The following is a 21,558-nucleotide window of genomic DNA, read 5'->3' on the forward strand; positions in this document are numbered from 1 at the left end:
CGAATACATAAGCTGGTATGTCATTTTAATTGTCTGAATATAGCTGTTTGTTCTGGTCAGCTGTGTGCTTCGGATGCTGCTGTCATGCGTTGGAAGTGGTGTAGCCGCTCACGGGGCTTACAGGCATTGCCCGCTCACAACAGAGCTGCTTTAATACCGACAGTGAAATGTTTCTGTTTCCAGTACATTAACAAATACGCTGCGACTCCTCTTGCATCCTCTTTTTTTCCTGAAGGAGGAGTAACGTCTGGTCACAAGCCTTCGGCTCCGGCGAGGTGGTGACGTGGGTTTCAGGGGGCAGCGGCGGCCTACGGGCGTGTTCCACGTTTGCGCAGTGGGACAAGGTAGAAAATGGGCAATGTGGGAATGAAGGTATTTTAATAGACTTCTGACAGCAGATGAACAGACAGTATTGTATGTAGCAGTTAATTTTTAGCTCTTCTTTCCAGAAACATTTTTAGACGTTTCACACTCAGTTATTTTCTTTTATACAACTGCTATTTTTTAATGTATGATAAAAACGTCTCTTCGTTACGCCTTTATATATATTTATGTATGACCCGCCAGTGGCAGCAAGGGGCACCGCTTGGCCGCCGCAGCCGCCCCGCCCGCGTTGCCGGGGCAGCGGCGGCGGGGAGCGGCGAGGCCGCCGCCATGAGGAGGAAGAGGCTGCAGCAGCTGGTGGACTCGCTGGGCCGATCCGCCAAGCACTGTGAGTGAGCGGCGGGGCCGATCCGCCCAGCACCGCGAGTCGGGGGGCGGCAGGAGCCCCGGCCGGGCACACCGGCCCCGGCCCCGGCCCCGGCCCGGCCGCCTCAGCGGGGCTGCGGGAGCCGCGCCTCCGCTGCCGCCTGAGGGGCCTTGGCTGCCCCCGGCGGCCTCCCGCTGTCCCCCGTGCTCAGTCTGCGGCCCTGCTCGCCACCCGCCGCCCTCTTCGGAGCAGCGGGTACGGGGCGGAGGGGTGTGGGCGGCGGCTGTAACGGTTAACGCCTGAGGTGTGCGGGCCCTGTAGCTTCCCTGCGCCTGCCGTGTGTTTTTACCAAGTTAAGTTATAAAATATGTTCGCTTGTGTTTCGACTGGGCAGTTAACAAGAGCGAAGTGGAATGCCTGATCAAGCTCTTCGACGCGCTGGTGGCCAAGTCCAGCAGCCGCTTTGCTGCGGTCGGCTTTGACCGTAACATGTTCAGAGACACTCTGCACAGCGCGTTTGGCATGACGGATGACATGATCATGGACAGAGGTGAGACTGATAGGTCTAAAAAAGGCATACGGTCTTAGTTTTATGTCGTCAACCCGATGAGCATGCCTAGACAAAATTGTGCCATTTCGTCCCTGTAAGGACAGCAAAGGAAGGGTTATGCTCAGGAGCTGCTGAGTAAAGGGTATCTTGCTTTTTCTTTCTGTGGAACAATTTTCCCTGAGTTCAGGATAGCTCACGCTCTTGTACGAGGGAGACCAGCCAGAGAGGCAGCTGTAGTGCTTTCCTGTGGCTGTTTCTATCCCAGTCGCTGTAATGTCGTGACAGAAGAGGGCAGCATGGTGTCACGTTCTTCTCCGCTGGTTCCACCGGGCGCTGCAGTCACTGCTGCTGGTGCTCTGTCTCGGGCTTGGAGGTCCCAGAAAGGCGTTCTGTTAGAGTGGGTAACTTCTGGAATAGAGGTGCTGTGAACAGCACTGAAGGGACTAGGCAGACGTTACAGGGAGGTGAGAGTAACGCGCCAGATAACCCCTTGAAAATATAGCGGTTTCACAGATTAACCTGCGAGCCGCGTTTGCAGTTACCATGAAGGTCGCAGGAATGATCTCTGATGTACAGGTGTCTAAAGGAGGATGTGGAGGGGGCATGAGTCTGCATTCTTTTCAGCCTCAGGCCGCCAAGAGCCACCCCTTGGTGCAACTTTCTCCCGCTCTCTAGCAGGAGGGGTATTTAAATGCTATTTTATGCAACAAGCCAAGTGTGTCTTGGAAAATGCCGTACATGGACACGTTCTTAAAAACTATTTTAATGCTTAGATAACAGGGGGCTGATTTCAGTTGCAAAAGCAAAGCTGTTGTTTTCCAATTCCAAAATGCTTGGCTCTGCATGTAGAGGTGTTCCCGTAGCCAACTTAGTAATTAACATTCTAAAATATGAATTAGAAATAGATGTTAGTTGGTGCTTTGAATCATATCTTGGATTTGAAGTACTATATTACAGGCTGTATGAATAGTGAAGCTGCAAGACTGAAAGTTTCGTATTTCAGGGAAGGGAGAAGAAAAAAGATCTTGGTACATGAAAGACAGGAGAAGATTATTTTTCTTTGTATATTTGAAATATTTATATATTGTTTCTAGGATAACTTTCTCCAAGATTTTCTGAGGCACAACCTAGTAATTAAAATCCTCTTCTACGTGCAAATATGCCTTAGTGTAAGGGATATTGGTTTATTTCGTTGATGTCTGCATGGAAGCATACTTCCTGGAGTTGTTTAAGTCAGGAAGGCAAGAGATGAAACAAAATGTCTTATCCCAGCAGGATTCTGGAGTGGAAGATCAGTAAACTAAGGGGCAAAATCCCCTTCATTGTTATAGCTTAGAAAGATTCAAGAAGGGTAATCATACCTTGATGAAAGCGGAGAAACATCTTTAGAAAAAACATGGGTTTATATTTGCATTGAATTTAAGAAAATACTCGTTTGTGTTTCCCTATTATATAAATTTAAAATGCATCTAATACACTTCTCAGTGTTCCGCACTTTTGATAGAGACAACGATAGCTGCATCAACGTGGTGGAATGGGTGGAAGGCTTATCAGTATTTCTTCGGGGGACATTGGAAGAAAAGATTAAATGTAAGGTTTATCTGTATGCTACTACTTAGTAGCAGTCATGGAATTTATGGCTATTAAATTACACATTGCTTTTGTTATAATTTAGTAGTTACTCTTACAAAGTGTTTGGTAATTGAAGGGTTTTCTTCTGTGTAGTTTAATGCAATGAAACTGAATACTGAATGGCTTCTCTGAGACAGAGATTATTCTGTGTAAACTGCTGTTATCATAGCTGCTACCGTATTTTATTGCTGACAAAAAAATAGCTTTTGAACTGAAGCTTGTTCTATAGTATACAGTTTTTTTGACAGAATATATGTTTTTGTATTCACACACAAAATTACAAAGAAGCAGATGTAGCTCAACAGTGATTTTGGCTGAATAACACACTCAAACTAACCAAGACCCGTGCCAACATTTATTTACTGGCACAATGGGGCCACAGCAGCAGTCATATTCAGTCTAGCAGTTCTTCAGCCTGGAAGCATAGATGGAAACATTGAGTCTGTTTGTAAGATGGTCATGGGAAGCTCCACAGTAACGGTGGAGAAAGGAGAGAAAAATAGCAAGAACACCAGAATTTTAAGAAGCGGGGGGAAAAAAAAGAGGGGGGGAGGGGATAGGGTGGAGGGAAAGTATAATAGAGAAAGGAGAGTGACAGGATGTTGTTTCCATAGCTCCAGTTTGCAGCATCAGCCATCCTTAATGCCCTATATAAATTCATTATAAAGCATTGCAGTGGAAGGTGGCCTGGAATGTAGTTCAGTATGTCAGTACAACCACAAGCAGTAAAATATGCAGCCCTGCTGTAAGCGCTATAGAATGCACTAGTGCATAGTGGTATACAGTGTTGCCTGTCATAAATGTATGCCAGCACAATTTTTCACTGTAAGCTTAGTCTTTGGCAGAAAAAAAACCTCTTGTGTTCCAAAACTGAGTTCTGTTTGTTCATTCAAATAAGTTTTGTGAAGGAGAGTGAAGTTATTATGGTCCTACATTTCTGATTCCAGGGAGGTAGAAACAATTAGAAGATAAATTAGGCAGATACTCATGCCTAAAATACTCTGTTACAGAGATTTTCTCTTTTCATTAAGGGATACTTCCGTTGTCTTTTCCATGGTAGTACAGCTCATTCTTCTTTTTCCTCTACTTTTCTAACTCAGCTCCTGAAATAACTAGGATGTGTTTTGTAGGTGCAAAGCCCTTCTGGTACAGACAGCTGGTCCCTGCCGTGGGAAATTGGGCTTCTACACCAGAACCTTGTTTATATGCTAAATTTTAGAGATTTTAGAGATTTAGACAATTTTAGAGAAGTTCTGTAAGTTACTATGGTTTCTGTGAACTGAAGATTATTTATTTGAGCAGAAATAGATTTTAACTATGAAGGGTAAATAGGCAATAATTGACTGGTGTATGTATCAAAATGTGATACATATATTTCGTATTACCATATATCATATATAAATATGATATATGGTAAATATGGCTCGATAGATACGCTGTACAACATACAATTCACATTTTCTGTCTATAGGTAACAGACAGCTTTAATGGTGTGTGATATAGCTTATATGAACTTTAAATTTATTTGTCTCTCAAAAAGACTCTTTTGAGGTTTACGACCTGAATGGTGATGGATACATTTCAAGAGAGGAAATGTTTCAAATGCTGAAAAACAGCCTCCTTAAACAACCATCAGAAGAAGATCCCGATGAGGGAATTAAGGACTTGGTAGACATAGCACTGAAGAAAATGGCAAGTACTTACTTATTGTGATACTTGAGTGTCTTTCAAACATTCATTAACTGAACCTTAGAACATTCCTATGAGGTAACAAAATACTGTGTCTGATTTACAGTGGGATTCTGAGCCACAGAGTTAGTTATGTACTTGAGATAAACAGGTCTCCTAAGGAAAGGCAGAAATATAATCCAGATCTAACGAGTCCCAGTCCAGTATCCTCACATGAAACTGTTAATTTATTATGTGACTGTATTATAAACTTTATGTATAATCTAGCATGTGTATGTGTGCATACACACATGTGCATGCCCAGTCAAAACAAAAGTCCAGTCAAAAGTGGAAAATTCAAAAGCGTAAGTTGCATTTATTCCAGTGTTAGGCATCTGCAGTAACTTTATAATTAAGTACTTTTGTATTTTATCAATTGATCATTAAATGTCTTTATCCAATTTATATATTCTATTAGAATAGTAACCTCAAGGTTATTCATGTAAAACTTCTCATGCCATGATTCATCTAGGATATCCAAATCAGCCAGGGACTGTGTTTCAACATTTTCATCAAATCAAGAAATATAACCTCCCCTCCTATGATGGTGTTCAAAAATCTCGCTTAAAACCAGGTCTTGAATCCCAACTCCTTTTATTTAACCCCGTCTTTTCTATTTCTCATTCCCACCCCTTTTGCAGAACCTCAGCTGAAAGGTCCATCTTACCCTTAGTTCTTGACAGTGTGATTCTGCTCTCACAGAGAAAGCAAACTATGACTCGGCAATTTGTTCATCTTTGGAGCACCTACACGCTCAGCTTTCCTGCAGGTTGCATCCAAAATGAACACCCTCGTGCTCTGGGCAGTTGATAAGTGGGCTATGCTAGTCCAAGCACAAGCACTGTCCTCTAGGCATACTGAATTTTCACGTATGTAAGAACATATTATAAACTAATCATGTACATAATCCTGTTCCAGCTTTTCCATGAGAACTTAATAAAGGTCCGATACATGTTTGAAGAATGTCCAGATCTGACTTGGCTGCTGGGCAGTTGTCCAAGTAGGATACTCTTGCCTATCTCAAATAACTAAACAACTAATTATTAGATACCCAAAAATGCGTTTGTGGAGTCCATCACTCAAAGAAGAAAAAACCACTCTCTGAGCAATTTCCTGTAGGTACAGCGGCATTGTGACTAAGCATACATCCAGTCGCATGATAACCGTTTTCATACTTAAAAGCATTTGCAATGAACACGCTCATGCTCTGCTCTCCCTTGTGCTGAGGAGCGTAAAAGGTAGAGGGTACCTGGCCACTTCTGTTTCTCTTAAGCATCCAGTGGCAGGTTTTCCTGTTCAGGAATCTCTCTGTCTACATAGCCCCTTGCCCCTGCTTTTCTGGCCATTAGCACCTATGCACCCTGCATGTTCACCAGCTATGATGGTTCCATGGCTTGATCTTCAAAAATTTTGATTTGTGCCTTGAATACTGGTCATATCCACCCATCAATCTTCACTTAAGTAACTGTGTATGAGATAGTTGAGCTTGCTCCACTTTTTATGCCTTAGGTAGAGGCAAATGGTACAGATCTCATCTGAGCAGAGACTGATGGCCCCAAGAAAATTATTTTTCCATACACTCAAACTAAAAATAGAATCCGTGTGAATAAAATGTCTGTTAAACAAAAGACAGTTGCTACAAATGATTATCCTTTGCTGAAGAGTTCCCTTCCTTTTGTAGGACTATGATCGTGATGGCAAGCTTTCTTTTATGGACTTTGAAAAAGCAGTCAGAGATGAAAATCTTCTCTTAGAAGCCTTTGGACCATGTTTGCCAGACATAAAGGTACATCAACCTGGAGTTTAAAAAAAATGTGCAAATACTTTCTCTACTCTTTTTAAGGAGATGCATGTATTATGGTATCAACTGTCATTACATGGGGCCTGCTGAAGTCAACTGATAAGTGCTTCAGTTGTGAGACAGGCACGTGCTGAGTTCCTGTCTACCTTTCCCAGCACTGATGTTTCCTTACACAGTCAAACATTGGTACCAGAGAATGTAAGAGCACAGCTACTCAATGTTTGTCTGTCCTGGGGCAGCAATATAACGAGTGATCCTCAATGAGCACCCTCTCAGGCCAAGAAAATGAGACCATCCTCTTGAATTGTTTATCCGAAAGCTCTCCAGGAATACAGCTTTTATTTTTCTTTCTTCAGTGCCACTGGCAACACTGCCATCACCTCACTTTATAGCCTCTTTTGGGAGAGGCTGATCACTTTCTGAAAAAGACACCTTGAGAGGGTTCTTCATCTCAGAGCGTGGCACTGCTGTTTTTTAATTACATTTAACTGGGCTTTATTTATTAGCAATATATCTAATTCAATTCAGAATTTTTTTTTGGAAGATGGTAATTTAGAACATACTATTTCCTCAGCGTTAAGTTCAACTGTGGAGAGCGTTTCTGCTTTATAATAAATTTTTTTTCCTAATCCAATAATCATTATTCTATTTAAATTGTGTGTCATTTTTAAATACTAAAAGTTCATAGAGATGGAAAAACAAAATTCTAAAATACGTGGAGTGATTCCTAGAAACAGAAATGTTGTGTAAGACAGCTGGAAACACAAGTTTTCATTTGCCAGAAACCCATGCTTCCTGTTAGCTCACCTTCCTGGTAGGCTGGAGGACAGGAAGAGTCTTGTAGCCATGACTGCAGGCTGTATTACTGTCACAAGACTTTCAAAGGTTTGGGAAAACACAAGTACGTACTCTGTTTTTTACACCAGTGAAAAGGTTTTAAAAAGTTCCTGAACAAAATTACGTTCACTCATCAGCATAGAAAAATGACTTGCTTTCTGTCAGTGTTGGTGATAAAGCAGGTACGCAATTCAGGCTAATCATGGCAAGAGGTAAAAAACTCAGCTTGTTTCTTGCTTACAGTATTTGTGCCCTCTGTTCTGTACCCTACCCAACTGTTGCCTTTTTAACTAGGTCTCTAGTTTCACTGTTGAAAGAGAACTCTTTTTACGTGTCCTTTCAAGCCCTAAAAGCAATAAATAAATTTTGGCTATGAGCTTTACATGAAGAAAACCCATAATTTACTAGATCTCCCAGTGGGGTTATGTTGGTGAATTTTAATTGTACCCCTTGACACAAATTAAACACTGATTTGTACTTCAATACATTTTAAAAAAAATGTAATGAACAAGACATTACTGGACGGAGTCCTGCCACCATAAGCAGTTCTACAGGGAGTCTGCGAAGATGCACCACGAGCTGACTCCTTATAGATGCTTGCACCAGCACCAATCCTGTGAGCGCCAGCATCGGGCACCTTAGCCCAGTGTTGGGTTCACCCCCGCAGCATCAGTTCTGCTGCCCCAAGGTGGCCCCCAAGTGCTCCCACTCCAGGTTTGTCACAACACGATGCTGCGGCTATTTCTTATCTCATCACCAAGGGAAATTACGCTCCTTTACATTAAGCCATCTCAGTCTCTGTCAGTCTCTGGCGTTCCTGCTTCTAGCCAGCTTAACCTTGTTCTGCAGCAAGGCCTTCTTGCCCTCCATGCCAGATCATTCCTTGGTCACACATTACCACTGCTGAGCAGTTACAATTTGAATTTCCCCTTCAGTTATAAGGTTGAATGTTGTGACTGGTCTCTTGGTGATGACTTCGTTAATGCTATGAAATTTACCTTTTCTAAGCTAAAAAGCAAGAGGTAGCCAAAGTGTAAGGACTGTCACTGTTTACACATTTCAGTTTAGCATCTTTTCCAATTAAATTTAAATCCTTTAGTTAATTGAAAATGAACCTTTTTTTTTTTTTTTTTTTTAACAGAGCAGTATGGTATTTGAACAGAAAACTTTCCAGGAAACTCGTAAACTGTAGCTCCAAGTGGAATACTGTTGTAAGAAGTTTTTTCTTCACCGTTCTTCATGGTATAGTAAAAATAGGAGCAACTTGAAACTGTTACTAAATCTCCATGTTCCTTTACTGTAAAAGCTACTGAATAAATAGTATTTACTTCTATTACTCTACCTAAATACAGTTCTTCAGTGATTTATGAAATACGTTATAGTATGAGGTACACAGGATAGGATTATAACAATAATGTATTATACTGGTTTGTTCATTCAAAAAAACAAATTGATACAATTTTTAAAAGGGAACTGCTTGGAAATACAGTATAAAATACTTTAATTTTTAACATAAAAAAGTAAGCATTTTAAACTATATCCTTTAAAAAAATGACTGTTGGAAGATGCTGCCAGCAGTATCTATATTCTTCTTCTCTGCTTTACAAGTGGCTTGGCTGAGCTGCTCTCTGGCTTTTCCACAGATGTTCTTGAAACAGAATCTGCTACCTAAATTGGGGAAAAAAAAAATTCTTAGTAAACTGTAACCACTTCTTTTTTATGCTAGTTTTAGAGTAAGGCCGTGTCTCCAACGTTTGAGTATTGGGCGGGATGTATTACTATAATCACACTTGTATTGAATTTTCCTGCAGAAAAAGGGGGGGGGGGGGGGGGAAGTAACACCAAAGGCAGCATTAAACACAAGAGAGGTGAAACTTGGAAAACAGAAGTGTTAGCAGTACCATTCTTATATTTTAAGCACACAAACTGATTTCAGATGCTCAGTGATAGCGTGCTACATATTTTATCACCCCTCTCCCTACCAGAGGTGTTTTCAAAGTAAGGTTTAGTACGCTTTTTAAACTCAGGTATTCCAGGAAGAAAGGGAAGGGAAAGGAAAAATGTGTGTTTTGACCCGTTTTAGAAATGTATTTAATAGAAGGGGTGCTTATTTATCAATTTGACTGGAGATATGCTCTTTCAAATCAGTCTAATTAGTCATAGTCAAGGGAGTTTTTCATATCTTAATCTAAACGGAAAGTTATATCAGGAGTCTTTGATGTGCTAATTGATGAATATCCTCCATAAAAGGTTATATAGCTTAAGACATGCTTCTCAGCATGGTTCTGTACATCTTTTAATGCCCTAAAAAGTGCTGGAGCAAAATTACATTGAACACTGACTTCGCTATTTTTCACTCCCTTTCAATCAGAAACCAGATACAAGTACCACCCTGGAGTCAGCAGGACTACCTCCAAAGTTATCATGCCTCCCCATGTGGAAAAAAAGTGCAGTTTACTAAAAAATCATTTGCACTGACATTTATACTTTCTGAAGTCCGGTGTAAGAGGTATGGAGTGGAATGGCCTGCAATATTCTGCATTATGGAAGAGCTGAACGCTAGCTTTAAGTAGCACATAAACTGCTAACACTGAATAAATGTTGAATTAAGTTATCTCAGGGTCTCTGTTTTTACAGATAACAAGCACATAATATATATGTTTGAAAATGAAAATATCAGAACTTTCAGAATCCATACCTCTTTCAGTTTATTTCGAATTAATGTAGCTGAAGTATTCAATGAATCATCATCCATATCCACTTTAGGTATTTCTGGTAGCTGTGGGCCAATAATGACTTCAGTATTGTCCGCACTTGTTCCAATGAGGGAAAACTTGTTACCTTCTTCTCTCTTCCTCTTACGTTCTTGCAGGTGAGTTGTACGAGGCATAAACCTATCAATTCCATTATCAATCGGAACTGTTCTTTGCTGCATTAAAGGAGCTGGTGGAGTACACCCTCCCGGCTGTACGTTTAGAGCTAGGGATGTGCTTTGAGCAAAGTACCCAGAAGTTTCAGCACACTTGCTACCATCCTGGGGAAATGCCAGCAGGCTCCGATTCTGATTCCCAGATGGATAGCCTGTGTTTTGGGATACCCTGTGAGAACTTGTAAAGCAGGATGGATCCCAGTTACCAGTTGTACATGACCCTGGTGTACTCCATGGACAGTCAAAGTTCTTCGAGACAGTCTTCTCAGGCCCCTCTACCTTCTTTAACACAAAGCAATCTTTAAAACAACAAAAAAAGTAGCTTCACTATTTCATGTCATTATTACTTCTCACACATAAGAAAAAACATTTAATACAATCACAGAAGCAATACCAGTGAGATTTCATTCCCAGCCACCTTTCTGTGATTCTTTTTTTCCTAAGTGGCACCTTTCAGACTAAAGTTTTTCAGCCCAGGCTCTCTGCTGGTTTGTGAAGAATGCCTGAGCAGAATTATTTCAGCAGTTTTGAGAACAGGAGGAAAATATTTCTAATGTTGCAAATCAATGACTTTTACCTCCAGTTATGATCTCAAGAAGGATATGCTGTCTTGCAACATTGAAAGAAACAGGCGTTTTGATGTTAAAAATCAGTGCTTTTACTCCCTTAAAATACCCTCATGCAATAAATAACGATATCAAAGGACATAAGCACAAGAAAGGAGAAGCCTGTGCTTGGCCATTTGCTTATTTCTCAGCTTGCCCAGTTTCAGCACTGCCCAGAAACTCTGCAGTACAGTAGCCTTCGTAAACCCAGTCCATCCTTAGCATTCCTCCAGTGCTGATACGTATGCTGGAGAAGTTTTTTGCTGAAGGTTCTGGTATAGTCACCTTCCTTACAGACTGTCCCTTTGGGCGTGCCTGAATAAGCTGGAACAAGGCTGAAAATATGATCCCAAATTTCCTGCCAGTGCTTGAAATTTCTGATGACATTTTGAAAACAAAAAGAGAAGGAAATACTTCATTATTAAAGCTTAAGCATTTACTTATTTTAGTCTTAACCAAAAGCAAAAAGTTGCTTTGAAAAAGATGCAGCCCTCTAAATACTGAAATATGTCTCCATTCAGCTGCAAACATACTTAAAATGCATCTTTAAAACGGCCAGATACCAAGCATTTTCTTTAATGGGCACTTTAACGAAAATCTCACCCACCACTGAAGCGAGACGTTAAGATTCTATAGGGAATTTAATTACAAACCTCTTTGATTTGTTGCTTTTGCTATATACTTTCTTCTGTCCTGCAACTTCTCCCTGGTTTCTTGGACTGTTTCAAATTCTGGAGCATAGCACACGTGCAGCAAACTACCAAAGAAACTTCGTTCGTCCATTTTTTTCTTGGCCACCCTGGAGGGAATTAAATTGTATTGACAAAACTGAGGATTTTACTTCAGCTCTCTAGAATCTTAACAGATTGTAAATAAAGAAGGTGTAAAAGATTAAGACAGCAAGAGGCAGATATTGCCCTGTCCAATACCTTGCACATTGCAGTTTTTGGAATTTTATAAGATAAACTTCAGTAAATTGCTCTGCTGGATATTCATCTAGAGCATGATACTCTTCAATGGCACCATATAATGCAAATTGTTCAACCAGTTCCTTCATAACTCCTAATGCAGGAACTCCTTGTATCAGTAAATAACGAGATTCCAAGTTGATAGTATAAACCTGAAAAAAAAAAGAAGAGAGTATTCTAAAACGTTCACATTCTTGCTTTACTGCAAAAGTACGGCATTTTCTGTGTTTTCTGTTGTTCCTCAAATCCTCTCAGGATGCTGAAAATCCTTCTGGACTCTATTTTGACTTTGGACTCTTGCAGGAGCAGTAACTGCACTCAACTGAGTTAACAACTGAGTAACTGAACTCAAGGTGCTTACTCAAAGCAGAACACAAATTAGAGTTGACTCTTCTGCGCCAGGACAGGGTACTGCCATTTGCTGAGTAAAATCTCTAAGTCTCTGGCCCGTGTCCTTGCAAGACCGACTAGTAACCAGTTAATATAAGGCACTGTCAAAATAAAGAAAAAAACACTGTAAAACCTGTCTCTTTCATGGGCAGAGAGGCCATGCAGGCAAAACGCAAGGAGGGGGAAAAAAAAGGGTACCACGATTCCTTGGGGCAGATCACGCGTGTGCAAAGCCGCCTCCTCGCAACAGTGATCCAACAGCATACGTTTTTAAGACAGACAGATACAAGTAAGAAGCTGAGAGAAGCAAGTTAAAAAAACCCAAACAAACGACTCTCTTCTGCTTTGTGTAATGACTGTCGCGTAACACAGACTCTGAGGAAAGTTCTGTGGCAGCTCACAACATACAATCGGTAGCTGAACCATAAGATCAAAGGGAATTCATTCTGATTTGTTAAAAAAACAAAAAACAAAAAAACAACAAACACTTAGATTGCATGAGCTACACATCCTTCTCAAAGAGCAGCAAATGCAGGACAAAGAGGGAACCACTCAGGAAAACAGTTCTCAAGCTGCCATCATAGAAGATACTCTCTGCAAACACGCCACAAATTGTTCTTGTGATAGCAGCTTACTCCTACCTGCTCTCTTTCCCAAGTCAGCCCTAGAAGACACCTTTACAGCACGCTGTGGGTTATGCACACACACAAAAAGCAAACCTGGCATTTTGGCTGCTGCAGCGAGCAGCTCCTGCCAGGCAGCAGGCGCAGCCTGCGACGCGTGGCCTTCCCCTCAGCTCCCCGCCGCTGTCGGGCCCCAGAGCGTAAGTAGGAAAGCAGCCCGGCGCACGTCCGCCCTGCCGAGTTCAGTGGTGCCGCGCAGCCGCCGCGTTCAGCTCCGCCCGCTTCCCTGCGCTGCCCTTAACCTTTGGGCTTACATTGGGCACAGAAGTCGCCTACTTCTGCTACCCGCCTTTCTAAGTGATTCATTTACACAACGCAGCGTGGGAGTTACCGGATTTACCAGGCCCAACTGCAGCCGTTCCCTCCGGCGCCTCTGCCTGCCCGCGCCCCGGGGCGCCTCAGCAGCCAGGGGAGCGGAACCGGAGCACACCCAGGACGGGACAAGCACTGATGGCGGAGACGCGGCGGCGCCGCGGCCGCAGCCGGAGGAAGGCAGGGAGCTCTGCTGGTGAGCTGCCCGGCCCCGGGAAGCCGCGGCCAACGACCGGGCGGCTGCAGCCCGCCCCAGCGCCGGCCGCCAGCGCTGAGGACGCGGCGCACCGGGACCGGGACCGCCCCGCTCGGGCCCCGCAGGGGCAGACCCGCCCCGCTCGGGCCCCGCCGGCAGCGCCCGGCCGCCCTCACAGCAGAGCCGGCCCCGGCCCCACCTTCACGGCGCGCGGCCTCCGCCCCTCCCGGTACTTGGCGCGCGACTCGCAGATCCCCAGCTGCGCGTGGTGCCTGCAGGCATCGCCCAGCCCGCCGCCGCTGCCACTGCCGGCCGCCATCTTCCCATCACCCCCCGCGCCCCGCCTAGGCAGCTCTAGCTGCTCGCCGAGAGAACGGCCAATCAGGCGACGGACAGAACTCTCATTGGCTCCCACTGAGACGGAAATCGACGGTCTCATCAGCCAGACCGAAAGAGCCGAAGCCCTCGATAGAGAAGCCAATCAGAGGCAGGGAACGGGCATATGCGGCGCCCGCATTGGCCGGCAGTGGGTCATACCACTGTCTCGGGGGTGGCAGGGGGACCTTCGGGAAGGCCTGGCCCGCTCGCCCGCCTCCGAGGGGGCAGCTCCCTGCCAGGGCGGAGCGGGCGCGCAGTGGCGCCGGGCTGCGGGGCCCGGCCCGGCCGCCGGCATGTGGGGCAGCGGCAATCCCGGCGGAGGGGGAGCTGGAGCCGCCGCGGTGACGGTCGTCCTGAGCGGGACCCGGGACTGCTTCCTGCACTTGCCTCCCCTGCTGGCCTCTCACCTCCGCCTGCAGCAGGTACCGGGGGGCGCCGCGCGGGGCCTGGGCGGAGGGACGCCGCGCCCAGAGAGGATGATGGGAGAGCGCCGCCCCCCCCCCACCCCCGGCATCCCGTTGCTATGGGGACGCGAAGAGCCCTCCTCCCTCCCTCCCGGCGTCACCCCCCCCCCCCCCCCGCCAGCCGCCGCGTCGCTATGGTGACGGAGCGCGGGAGCCTCCCCCCGCAGTTGGGGGGGACACCCCCCCCAGGAGACGCAGCTGCTCCGTGGCCATGGCAACGGGGAGCCCCGCCCCCTGCCCGCGGGCGGCCGGGCAGGGCCCCGCTCCGCGGCCCGGGCGTCTGCGGCAGCCGCGGGAAGGGCTGGGGGTCGCCGCCCCGCGCCTCTCGCAGGAGGGTGTGTTTCATACCAGTTCGCACAGCAACTCACCAGCGTTAGCCGAATAATCTGTAAATTAACCTTCAAGGGAGGAGGTGAGATGGTAAATCCAAGTAGAATCGTGATGGCGAGATGGTAAATCCAAGCAGAATCACGGTTCTTGGTGCACGTAAATCTTTCGCTGCCTATTCCTGTATAAAGGGGACTCCTGTCGTGCAGAGTCCTGTTAGGGACGTGGCTCAGCTGCAGGAAGCCCCCCTTAGATTTTAAATAACGTTTCACACGTGAGAACGAGAGCGAAGCCTGCCCGCGTCCCTCGTGCGGCGCACGCCGGAATCGAGGATCTGCGGGCGGAAGAGACGGGGTGAAGAACGGCGAGAAGGAGCGGGTGGAGAGGCGGAGAGGGGAGCGAAGCTCGGGAGCGGGGATGGCGGCCGCAGCCCTGGCGAAGCCGCCGTGGGCCAGGCTGGCCTCGCCCGGCGTCGGCGGCCTGCCGCCTTCCCGAGGTGGACAAGGACGCTTCACAACAGCAAACTCATCTAGGCCTGCAAAAACCTGCTCTTTTTCTCTCTGGGGTAGTAAAAGGAGGTCGGTGGGGTTGGAAGAAATCCGGTATCAATGTTAGCTTCATTTCTGCTATGGTTTCTGCATGTTTTCCCAATTTGCTGGCAAGAGAGAGGAAAAAGGAGTGTAGCTGCTTTGAAGTCTTTTAGCGTCATTCTGTACATAGTTGGTTATGGTGGGTTCCCGCTTTTCCTTAATGTGATCCACAAAATGAAAATATATGGTCTCCAAAATCTTGATAGAAATAGCATATTAAATGCAAGCTCTTGAATAAAAATGTTAAAAAGGGGATAAATAATTACGTTAATAGATTACACTGAGTAAATCATATAAAAACTTAAATGGAATCAAAAGCTAAATCCAGTTGCAGAAGGCATTAGATAAGTGGGTGATAAAATGATCTATGAAACTCAGCACTGTGTGATGATTAAGACACTCGGGAGAGGCTTTATCTGTGTGAATACAGGGAAGAGCTGTAAATTAAATATTACATTGGGTAACAGGATCTTGGAACCATTGTAGGTATTCTCAGAAAATGTTTTCAGAGTTTACCAAAAAGTCAAATAATATTAGAAATTATCAGGATACAGTTGAGAAGAAAACAGAAAACACGACTGTGTTAGCAAGTAAATCTGTGGTTTATCCACAGTGTACATTGTCTTGGTCGCTTGATTTTCATAAAAATAGTCATTTTGGAAAAAAAAAAAATACAGAAAATGTCATTTGAGTGATACAGTGTTGGATATAGTCTCTTTATATGGAAACTGACTGAACATATTAAAATTCTTCAGTTTGGAATCAGAATAGCTGAGTGATTCTGAAACAGATTGATAAAATCATTTTGGTCTGATGAGTTTGTGTGACTTGTGACTTAGTTTACACATTCCCCAGCTTGTGAAAGCACTCTTGGAGTCCATGCAAATGTTAAAATGCATGTGAAGTTTAAGCGTATGCTTATGTTTTTTCCTCATTTGGGAAACAGAAATGCATAGTTATACGGTTCTGTAAGATACTTGTTTGATAGACTGTAATACAGAAGGGAAGAGGAATTCTTTTCCTTACTTAAAAATAGTCCATAAAAATTAAAAGCTGTTTAAAAATTGGAACCAACATGCACTTCCCTGTTGCAAGTTGTGCAGATAGGTTACGTGGAGAATTCTAAGGAAGGTCTTGGTTATTAAGAAGTTGGCCGGTCTGCTAGAATTAAAAAAAAAAAAAAAAATCTGTCATAGCTAATAGAAACACCCTTTACGTTGTTGTAAACACTGCAAGTTATTGTTAAGGAATGTTAACTAAAATGCGGCATGTAAAATCCAGAAAATATTTTTAATTCCTTTGATCTCTCTAATCAAATACAGTTTAAGTTGCCTAATAGTCAAGTTTAGGTTGACTAATAGTCATGTTATTTAGCTTGTTTGATGTTAATATATTTTATTTCTTTGAAACTCATAGGGCCAAGCTGTGAAAGTATCCTGTGGTCATCAGCCTATATTTTTGAGCTGGATGGAAATCAGGCATCGAGGTCACCAAGGTGAAAATATTGCAGAGATTAACAGACAGTTAGCAGAGAAACTTGGCATTACAGATGGAGAACAGGTTTGAAATGCAATCTTTTTTTTCTTATTTTAATAAAGAGTATATTGCAAGATACTTGAAAAGGTAATAATTTACAAGTTAGCTATGAACTTCTTATGTATTTAGACAGTTACTTCACATATCTGCTCATAAGGAAAGTTAACCATTGTGAAACGTCTCAAACATGAAAAGATTTGCTCATTACGTTATTAACAATTGCCTAAATAATGTTAGGATATGCTTGCGGGTAGGTCTTTGCAGGGCTGGAGCCACTATCTGCAGTGCCATTAATTTTAGGAATATACACTTTTAAGCAATTAAACAATTTGGGAATTACCTTATGAGAATATTTTGCCTGGAGTTTCTGTCATTTTAAAGTAATTATTGACTTACTGCATATTTCTTCTTGTTTGACTTATTTGAGGTTTAAATTTTCATCCCTTTTTTTTCCCCTCTTCACCATATGTCCACATGTGTCCTCTCTCCTTGAACGTGCATTTAAATTGGCCTCTTACTCTTGGAGGCGGTGTTGAACTTCTTGTAAATGATTCTTGCGTTGAACAGAAGTTGAATAGATGAAATAATTTTATTCAGTGTAACAGAAGACTCAAAGAATGTGGCTCAAAGCAGCGTATTATCTTACCTTCTTTTCTTTTTTAGCATATTCTCTCTAGAAATGATGTATCTATTTGCAGGACTTTACAATTTACTAGTTCAGTGGCAAGGTAACTACCCTTTTTTGTTCTAGCAATTAATAGCCTTCAACAGAAAAAACAATTGACAAAGGAAACCTAAGAAAACCTCACCCCACTGTTGCCTGGAAATAATCACCTGTACAACCAAATCAATAAATGAATAATTAGGTAGTTTTGCCATTGTTTTGGATTCAGGAATTGCATGTTTGCTGTGTTTCATAATAATACGCTCTTCTGTTTGCCGTGTTGGGGAAAAGATATTCCTCTCAACTTTTGCTTCAAACTGAAGACCTAGAGGTATTTAAAATCAGCTGTTACTTTTATAAAAGCTGACCTGCAATGAATCTCTCTCAGAAGACAGGTAACTAGTTTTACCTCAAGAGAAATGTATTGAAGTTTATTTTCAAATGTATGACAAGATATTGTTTGAAAATTGTTACTTTCTGTGAAATGGAACCTTTGGTAAAAATTAACTTCTGAAATATATGTTTAATGCTTTCTGAAAAGCCTAAGCCACAATAGCTTTTATCATTCCTCCTGACAGATAGGACCTTAAAACTGTTCTGTGGAAGTGGGGCTGCTTCCTGTGAAACCATTCATAAAGGAGCTGATTTTGCTCTTGTATTGTACTTTTCCCTCATTTCACATTCCCTTCCGTTTACAGTGTATTGAAGCCCCCATGCACGCCCAATGCAATCCGTTTCCAGTATGTTGAACATCCAGCTTCTGCTTATGAGTTCCCTAGTGTCATTAAGAAGATGTATGCTCAAAGTAGTGAAAACGTATCATGAAGGAGATGTCAGTTTTCTAGTTGAATTAAAGATGGAGCTTTTCTGTGCTTAAAAATAAGAAGTTAAATATTTTGAAATGGTGTTACTTTTGCCAGGTATTTCTTGAACCCTGTTCCCACGTCTCCTCCTGTCAGCAAGTAGAAGTGGAACCACTCTCAACAGATGATTGGGAAATTCTGGTAATAAAACCTTTTCCCCTGTTCATGTCCTTTTCTTACAGATGACAGAGTTTTTTGCACGATGCCCCATTCTTCTCAGCCCCTAAGGAAATACAAAATGTGGTGGGGTTTAATTGTGTTTTATATTTCAAATGGTGTATTGGAAAGAGATGTAGAGTTTTTATCTTCAAACAAATGTTAAAAATGTATGCAGTATTTAATTTCTAATGATATCACATTTTCCCAGGAACTGCATGCTTCCTCTCTTGAAAAACACCTTCTTGACCAGATTCGAATAGTATTTCCAAAAGCCATCTTTCCTGTATGGGTTGAACAGCACACTCATGTTTACATCAAAATCGGTGAGCAACAGCGAAGGCTTTTGTGGCACCTTGAATAAGCTGTTTTGCAAGAGTGGATGACGGCTTTGTTGGATTGATTGACCTGCTTTGATTGACCTGGATTGACCTGCTTTGTTCTTACTCAGGTACACTTATGCCAGCCGCTCCCTATGGGAGATTGGAGCCGTGCACGGAGCTTCTGATACTTCCCAAAACACGTGAACGTGAGGAAAATATCACCAGCACACCTTCCACAGAAAGTGACATCTTGCTCAAAAGTTTTGTGAAAAATAACATGGAGCAGGAAGAAACAGTAAAGGATCCTTTTGCCAAACAACCTTACTTAAAGCCAGGAGTCCTTGAACAGAGTAAGGCTGATGCAAACGTGACGTTTGGCTCAAATGTTCTCCCAAATATATGGAATTTCATAGGGAGCATTTTCTCTCATACATCCGAGCAGAAACAAAAGACTTTGTGTGATAAAGATGAAATGAGCACCTTCAAAGACAAGCTGCTGAACTTAATTCACATGGATTCCATTTTTAGAGTATGTCAGTCCCAGCCTCCCAGCGTACAGAATGCATCCGCCACTCATGCATTTCTGAAATGCAATGCAATTCATGTTTTTCCGTGGAATTTAGAATTTATTGATTTGGATCCAAATCCTGTAGTATCTTATGGGAAAATTAATGAGCTGCTTTCCCCAAGACAGCGTCATCAAGAAGCAAAGCAAAATCTGCCATTTGAAAAGCAAAAGCATTTGACTAGTACGCAAGACAAAAATCATTCTAATTCTAATAGCAGTCAAGCGTCCAGTGAGGGATCTGTTGTTCAAATCGTTTGGAACGGATTTGAAGACCTAAAGAGTGTCATAGAGTATGGCCACAGTGGGGAAGCCCTACATGTTGGAAGAGTTTGGGTCAGTTTGAGCACACTCTCTTTTGGACTTTTTATTGGATAATATTTTCTACTGGATAATTGTGGAACTGGCTAATTAGCATGCAGTTTTGGAATATAGACTTTGAGTTAAGCTCCCAAGTCGAGTACACTAGAATCAAATAATATTTACTAGAGCTGTGCTTTGCTAAGCCATCTCATTCTGGACTACGTTACTTACCATCATCCTCCAGGATGTATGGTGTAATCAGGGTTTCTGCACCCTTAGCGTTTTTGCACCAAATGGGAAAAATTCTTCAGTGTTTCTGGAGGGAATGCATGCTTTCTTCAAAATCTGTTGGTAGCCACTGTATTGATGAGAATGTGAAAGTATCTACTTACATACATTCAGTACTGCATAATGAGATTCTTTTCATCAGCTACCACTTTAAAATGTGCTTTGGACTCTAGGTGTCATCAAACTGTAAAGTAATGGGATCACATATCCTAGTGCTGCATGGTGTTTGCAAGTGCTTTTATATACTCTTTAAAATGAATCTTAGAAATATAATATCAAATAACTAGTTTTTATATAATTTAAACTATTTTAGTTTTTATATACGATTTTGCAAGGTGCCACAAGTGTGTGCAGACACTGACATTTCAGCTTGTTCTGATAGAACTACAGCCTGCTTATGTTCTTCTTTCCTGGAAGCACATGTGGGATCAACAAAAATAGATACAATGTACTCCAAATCACCATTTGACTATTTTGACTTACTATACTTCTCACCATTCACTTATTTTTCTGTTGAGAATGAGAGCAAGAGCCTGCAGTGGTCTTCACCACTAAATCTTTTGAGAGACATAACAATTTTTCAAATGCCAGCAACCATAAAGTCTTTCAGACTTAATAAACATTTATGGGATTTTTTTCAATTTGGATATGCGTTTAAAATAACACAGAATATTTGAAAAGTAGTTTCTTTTTTAAAAGGAAAAATTGACTAGTACAATTTAGGGAAACTGGATTTTCTCTCTCTGTGCTGCACATGTTCTTAGTTCTGATCTGTACAGTGGCCTATTTATTTTTACCTGCCCAGGTGAAATTAATTTTGATCAGCAAATGAAAGTAGAGTTGTTGTTTTTCTGCTATACTAAAAGCATTCTTACAACGTTCTGAGAATTCCTCCTAATTCTTCTTTTTCAACCTTTTGGTTTTTATTTAAAGTTAGTAGATGGTCAGCTATAGCGAGCACTTTCACGAGTAGGATAAAAGGCAATTGGAAGCGTGCGTGAGAGAACAAGGTTTAGATATCACCACCCATTTTATGGTTTCCTTCTTAATTCTCTTGCAGATTACAACCAATAAACAGATTGATGATCAAATGTAGAGGTTCTATTACTGATGAAGAAACTGATGTTGAACTATATATGCAATGTTATAACTGGTTTGCTTTCTGATATTTCCTTTTTCTTTGCTTTTATTTTAAATATTTCAGATTCCAGATGATATGAGAAAAAAACTACGTATCGAAATACATTCAACAGTTCGAATTAAGTCAATTGAATCTATTCCTACAATTCCTGTATCTCTTAGACTGCAACCCAAACAGAACTTAGTGAGTTGATATTCTTGGTCACATATTTGTTCGTATATTGGAAAACTGATAATGTTGCTCTGGTCAAGGTTGGGGTTTTTTCACTGTTTAATTGTTTTCATTTGTTAGATGATAGTTTGGAAGTTGTCTATCACGTATGACATCATTCCAAAGGCATTTCTTTTTTGAATAATTCCTTGCTTTTTCTTTTTACTATATAAGTCATTTAAATAAAGAAGATGCTACGATCCACTTAAACAAGGCTGATCTCATAATAGTATTTTGTATTTTGATCAATGATACTGTAAACATCAAGCCATTGAATTTTGTTTTGCACTTGGTAAATATTTCAAATAGTTTGGCATGTTATCTGTAACAATAGCCTATTTAAAGGAACTGGCAGAGGTCACAGAGGGTGGAGGAAACAGAACTTTTGAATTTTAACTCCTAGTTTCCTGAAGCTATTGGAGGAATTC

General features: G+C 42.3%; 3 protein-coding genes across 13 annotated transcripts in view; 2 read left to right on the forward strand and 1 right to left on the reverse strand.

Annotated features, from left to right (window-relative positions):
• CLXN (calaxin) lies at positions 1-9,880 on the forward strand. Of its 3 annotated transcripts, XM_087775012.1 has the most exons (8): positions 1-15; positions 236-344; positions 568-712; positions 1,086-1,241; positions 2,727-2,831; positions 4,414-4,565; positions 6,283-6,387; positions 8,381-8,580. In XM_087775012.1, exons 3-8 carry the CDS (start codon positions 655-657, stop codon positions 8,429-8,431), a joined length of 627 nt encoding a protein of 208 aa, XP_087631138.1. In that variant the 5' UTR covers positions 1-15; positions 236-344; positions 568-654; the 3' UTR covers positions 8,432-8,580. The 3 variants fall into 3 exon arrangements, 2 of the variants coding, with proteins under 2 accessions (XP_087631138.1, XP_087631123.1); XR_015708277.1 differs by lacking the exons at positions 1-15; positions 236-344 and adding an exon at positions 9,611-9,880 and having other exon boundaries at positions 366-712; positions 8,381-8,481; XM_087774997.1 differs by lacking the exon at positions 1-15 and having other exon boundaries at positions 155-712.
• On the reverse strand, positions 8,638-13,652 carry RBM48 (RNA binding motif protein 48). Of its 6 annotated transcripts, none has more exons than XM_087774968.1 (6): positions 13,155-13,642; positions 12,103-12,232; positions 11,703-11,893; positions 11,427-11,572; positions 9,938-10,467; positions 8,638-8,907 (listed from the first exon to the last, which is right to left on the reverse strand). In XM_087774968.1, exons 3-6 carry the CDS (start codon positions 11,828-11,830, stop codon positions 8,821-8,823), a joined length of 891 nt encoding a protein of 296 aa, XP_087631094.1. In that variant the 5' UTR covers positions 11,831-11,893; positions 12,103-12,232; positions 13,155-13,642; the 3' UTR covers positions 8,638-8,820. The 6 variants fall into 6 exon arrangements, with proteins under 6 accessions (XP_087631094.1, XP_087631111.1, XP_009464882.1 ...); XM_087774985.1 differs by having other exon boundaries at positions 13,522-13,611; XM_009466607.2 differs by lacking the exon at positions 12,103-12,232 and having other exon boundaries at positions 13,522-13,652.
• Positions 13,653-13,806: 154 nt separating this feature from the next.
• Positions 13,807-21,558, forward strand: part of PEX1 (peroxisomal biogenesis factor 1) — a 28,263-nt gene continuing 20,511 nt past the window's right edge. The window contains exons 1-6 of one of the 4 annotated variants that reach the window (XM_087774908.1): positions 13,807-14,122; positions 16,498-16,641; positions 18,202-18,285; positions 18,512-18,626; positions 18,752-19,524; positions 20,984-21,103. In XM_087774908.1, coding sequence (XP_087631034.1) covers positions 13,994-14,122; positions 16,498-16,641; positions 18,202-18,285; positions 18,512-18,626; positions 18,752-19,524; positions 20,984-21,103 — 1,365 coding nt within the window. In that variant the 5' untranslated portion in view covers positions 13,807-13,993. Of the gene's footprint in view, positions 14,123-14,442; positions 14,577-16,497; positions 16,642-18,201; positions 18,286-18,511; positions 18,627-18,751; positions 19,525-20,983; positions 21,104-21,558 lie in introns of those variants that run through there. The other 3 variants (XM_087774899.1, XM_087774926.1, XM_087774916.1) reach the window with 3 other exon arrangements.

This window comes from Nipponia nippon, unplaced genomic scaffold, assembly GCF_047370975.1.
Source record: "Nipponia nippon isolate SJK-2023a ecotype South Korea unplaced genomic scaffold, ASM4737097v1 scaffold_1, whole genome shotgun sequence".
Classification (NCBI taxonomy): Eukaryota; Metazoa; Chordata; class Aves; order Pelecaniformes; family Threskiornithidae; genus Nipponia; species Nipponia nippon.